At 43.9% G+C, this 5000-nt stretch overlaps 1 protein-coding gene across 1 annotated transcript in view; it reads left to right on the forward strand.

Moving 5' to 3' along the window:
* Positions 1–3061: 3061 nt before the first annotated feature.
* Positions 3062–5000, forward strand: part of WFDC9 (WAP four-disulfide core domain 9) — a gene marked incomplete at both ends in the record, with an annotated part of 2978 nt that continues 1039 nt past the window's right edge. The window contains one exon of the mRNA XM_080925049.1: positions 3062–3140. Within this exon, the coding sequence (XP_080781175.1) occupies positions 3062–3140 (79 nt within the window). The remainder of the gene's footprint in view (positions 3141–5000) is intronic.

Raw genomic sequence — 5000 nt, forward strand, 5'->3', positions numbered from 1 at the left:
TCCGTTTTATCTGTTCCTTTGTGCTCTTATTCCAAATCAGGACAAAAGAGATGTCAGTCTGTCTCACAAAGCACCTGTAGACAAGGGAATGTGAGGCATGAATTTTATTTAGAGGACTGGAATTCTGTTCCAAGCCCCTGCGTTGTATGGCTCACAACCATCAGGAGCATCATCTCCACACATCCATGCAGCACATACACGTAAAGTAGAAATAAAAACAGATACATTTCTTCTTTTAAAGGATGAGGCCTTAGATTTGTACTTTCAACATTGGCCAGAGAAACTTCTATAGTGGTTACGGCAGACACTCATAGCTGGTCAAAGAGCTGGGAAGAAGCGATTGGTGAGTGCTTAGCTCCAAATGGGGCATCTATACTAACACCCCAGCTCCACACTGTAGAGGAGAGGGTTGGTGCATGGTAAGCTCTGGAGGATGGGAAAGAGTGCGGCGAGACATTATCTTCTGGACACAGCGTAGCCCATGGCCGTGAAGCTCAGGAGTTTGCTGCAGTCACGGCTGCCCACTCAAGGGCTAGCCAACAATGCCAGTCAGCACTCCAGCATGCAACACCAATAGCCGTCAGGAGTTTCCCCCCCACCCCAGAGAAGGAGAGGTAATGAAAGTGGGAGGTCAAGGGGGTAGGGGTGGGGTTGGGCGGTGGGTGTGACTGAGATGCATGGTGCACAGTTATGGAATCGTTAAAGGGTAGGTGAAGGGTAGAGCAGAGGTGAAGAGATGGCGCAGCAGGTCAGAGAACTGGAGATGGCTTCCCAGCACCTACACCGAGCAGCTCAGGGGATCCCCTGCCCCCTGTGCTCTTTGTAGGTGCCTGCGTGAATGTAAACACCACACATATAAATAAAATAAAAATAAATATTAAAAAATAAAGGAGAAAAAAAGAATAAGGTCTTTAAATGAACAGTTCATAACTCTGGACTAGAATAATATTTTAATACAAATAAGCCACTTCAAAGAAACCGTGGCTTTCGGTAGGTTGTATCACTGTATGCATTCTCTTTGCCCTGTATGCCGGAGGAAGAGCCAGGAGTCCACACCCAATCTAAGCTCATGCCTCACACCCGAGCCTGCAAGCAGATGATGGAGCATATTGTATACCTGCCTTGCCATGTGGTGGTGGTTTCACAGGATCAGAAGACCTGTCCCCCACTCCTACCCCCCAGATCCTCAACGAATGGAAAACCTGCCACTGTTAGATGTAACTCGTCTGTTAGCTGGAAGTAACTTACCTGTGAGATTTCTGGAGGTCTACTATACTTATGGTAGCTCTCCCTTGGCCTGAAGCCTCACCAACAAAGCTGTTTTCAGTGTGAATGCTGCCAAGTGGTACCTAGAGTCTCAAAATCACCATTTCCATTATCTGGCCACACTGAGGCTAGACAGTGTGTGCTGTGGGTTCTGAAGGGAGAAGCTTGGAGAGCAGACACAAGCCACTTAGAGTAGAAGTTGGACGGGGCTGGAGAGATGGCTCAGCAGTTAAGAGTATTGCTACTTTCCCAGAAGAATCAGCTATGATTCCCAGCACCCACATGGTGCCTCAGAACTGTTTATGGCTCTAGTACTAGGGGATCCAATACTGTCTTTTGGCCTCTCCAATTATCAGACATATATGCAGGTAAAATATCCATACATGCACTGAAAAAGAGTTGAAGCTGACAAGCATGATTGTTTATAACTTCTGAGTGTATGTGTACATGACTGTGTGTGTGTATGTGTGTGTGTGTATGTACACAGGCCTGGGGCAATTTTAGTTTTATTCTTCCAAGCACTTTTGTTTTATTTCCTGATTAAATGTATATGAGTGTGGGAGGAGTTTATGCATATGAATTCAGGTCCCTCAAACCAGAGAGGGCGTCATATCTCCTGGAGCTGGAGCTATAGGAGGTTGTGAACCACTTCACATGGATACTGGGAATTTCACTCAGGTCCTCTGGAAGAGAAGTATGTGTTCTTAACCCCTGAGTCATCTTTCACCTTCAGCCCCGAAACTTCACTTTTTAATGATCTCTGGCATAACATTTGCTTTTCTGCAGAGACTTTTTGGTAGATGCATGTCGATAAGAATTGGTCAGCCACTTTTTTTTTTTTTTTTTTTTGATTATGGTTGTGTCCTGTGAACTGTTCGTACAATGGCTCTAACTTACACGTGGCTACTGAGCTCTGAAATCACTGAAAACTGACGGTTTGCTTTGATCCAGTGAATTCAAACAGTCTCCTGTATCTGATGAACACTCTTACACAGCTGATAATAGTTGCTTCTGTTCAGTTGTGAGTACAGTTCAGCCAGATCTGCCTTCTATACATTGCCCAGAGAGGCGCCCTCATTAGCACGGCACCAAGATGCTAACCGAGCAAGAAAGAAATGGTAGAGCAGAGCGCTAGAGTGAGTAAACTTCACAATGCACATGGCATCTTTAGAAAACACACGTGGGAGTTCCTGAAACAAACACAGGGTTAAGGGTCTGTGGTCGCTAACACAGTGGCATCCTCAGGAAAGACAAGCAAAAGTGACTGAAACAGTGCAGTGGTATATTTATAAAAACAAAAATATTTCTGCTTTTGTACCCTCCCACACATTATTGAGCCTTGACATGTTACAAATGTTTTTAAGTACAACATCAGGATACTTGATTTTCTAATTTCATAAAATGATGAGAACAGTGTAAAAGTGTACACACATTCTGGTTGGCGGTCTTTATCAGATAGAGAAATTATTGATAGGTCTGTTTCCTCTTTTCTTATATATTTTTAAAACTCTATAGTCTAAGGGTTTGTTGTTTTTTCTTAGAATAGGGAGTGTATTCTAAAAAGAAGTGATTTCAAACAGAGAGGGTCGTGTTTTCTGAGACAGGAACCAGCTTGAGATAAAACATGACTGGTGAGAACTGATAAACATTAGGGAGGAGGGGAGGGACAGGGAGGCCAGGACAAGGAGTAACCAAGCTCGTAGTGTGACCTTCTCCTTCCCAATTCATCTTTATTTTTCTTCTGCTTCTAGTAGCAGTGGGTGAAGATTGTCCTCCTGTGAATGCACAGACTGCCATGAAGCTCTGGATCCTCCTCCTCACTGCATCCGTCCACGGGACTGTGGTGTTTCTGCATGTTCTTGGAAGCCTCAGGGGTAAATATGGATGCCACAGTGTGGAAATGGGAATGTTCTGCCCTGGCATCTCTGTCAGAGCCGAATTTTCAAAATCAGCTTCCAGAGACCAACAACTTGAGCCTGATCTCTAGAATGTTCAGTGGAGAGAACTGACTATCAAAAGTTATCCTCTGGCCTCCACATGTGTGTCATGGTACATGCATGCCTATACTCACATGCATACACCACACACATGCAGACACAACACACACACACATACACACACACACACACACACACACACGTGTAAAAATTAGAGCTATCTATAAGCAGAGACATCCAAGCTAGATTGTGTTGGATGCTTCCAATGGGTGTCCCTTCAAACCCCCTCTGCATCTCTGAAAGCAATACTCAGTACATGGAAAGAGATCAAAGACTCATCTACATCCGGCAGAGCACCAGGGAACAGTTTTCCATCAGACCAGCTCAGTCTGAATAACTTAGAAGAACTACTAACACCAACTTTCCCTTTGAGCCAATATGCCAAGGACCAGCTTGGGCTTAAAGAAGGGTTCTGAAAAAAGGGGTTTCTGGAAGAAGTCAAACAAACCACTTGAAGTCAATGGCAGGTCTAGGCTGATGGTGTTCTGCTGGAGACAGCTTTGTCTTGCATTTCTCTAAGCTTCCACATGGCTCCTCTCTCACAGATCACAAGCCCAGTCTTTTATTTGCATATCAATATAGGCATTTACTCTAGGTTCTCTTTTGATTATCCCAAAGATTATCGTTTTTTATGATTTAGCTCCTTGATTCTTAGGAGAGAGTAAGCACTTTTTTTTTTTTAACATTGCAAATGAATTCAGAATTCTGCCTGTGTTTGTTAAGCACAAGCAGTAAGGCAGCTGGGTGGGACTTCACCCTGAAGTTAACGTTCCTACCGTGCCTGAACCTGGACCTAAACTCTCTCGGTCCCAGGCTGACCTTGAACTCAGGAATTTGCCTGCCTTTGTACACATAAACGTGGGATCTTGCTCTGCAATCACAACTCCCTAAATCTCTTTGTCTCCTTTATTATCTTTTTGAGAGGCTGGCTCATAGTGCAGCTGTCTCTGTCCCTTTAGACCTGCGAAGCTCCTTATACAATTCATATAGCATCCTTATGTTTTGCATAGTTGAGAAAGTATATATATATTTGAACTCATATTTTCAGAGTTCATTATCATAGCCTTCAGGGCTGTCCTGAAGGTCACAACATTTACCATTTTGCTACCACATCAGCCCCACCTTCACCTTTGATTGTCACTGTTAACCTCTGAAGAAAGGACATTATTATACAAATGAGACTTACACTCCCTGAAGCTTGTGGAGGCCCCACCCTGCAGCCTTTGCTCCAGGAGCAAGAACCATATCACACTGTCCTTAAACATGGCCAGGCAGGACTTGGCATTTGTATCTCCAAAATCTCTGTGCTTTTGCTAGGTGTGACACCAATGGATATCACAATGGTGATATCAGACACATCCATTTTTTTTTTGTTTGTTTGAGAGCAGTTAGAGCTATAAAAAAAAAATGGAGGAAACAAATGAAAACCCCTTAGAAAATCATGTATAGATGCTAAAATAGTGAGTATTGGAGAGGCTGAGCAGAAAAGTTTTGGGACAGTGAAGGTACGGATTGGGAGGTTTTTAGTGGCTCTCGATAGGGAACACATGGAAAAGTAGAAAATGAGGTTCCTATTGTCTCTGGCTCAGTTTTCCCATCCTGCAACTTGGATCTAGAATCAGAATGGATGAGGCTGTAGGCTCTGAAATCTAAGGTTTTATTAGTATAAACCTGGTCAGGTGGTGTGTATTGGGAAGATACCCCAGGTCCTATCTTCAGGACCCAAACCCCCCACAG

This window comes from Micromys minutus (genome assembly GCF_963924665.1).
Source record: "Micromys minutus genome assembly, chromosome: 11".
NCBI lineage: Eukaryota > Metazoa > Chordata > Mammalia > Rodentia > Muridae > Micromys > Micromys minutus.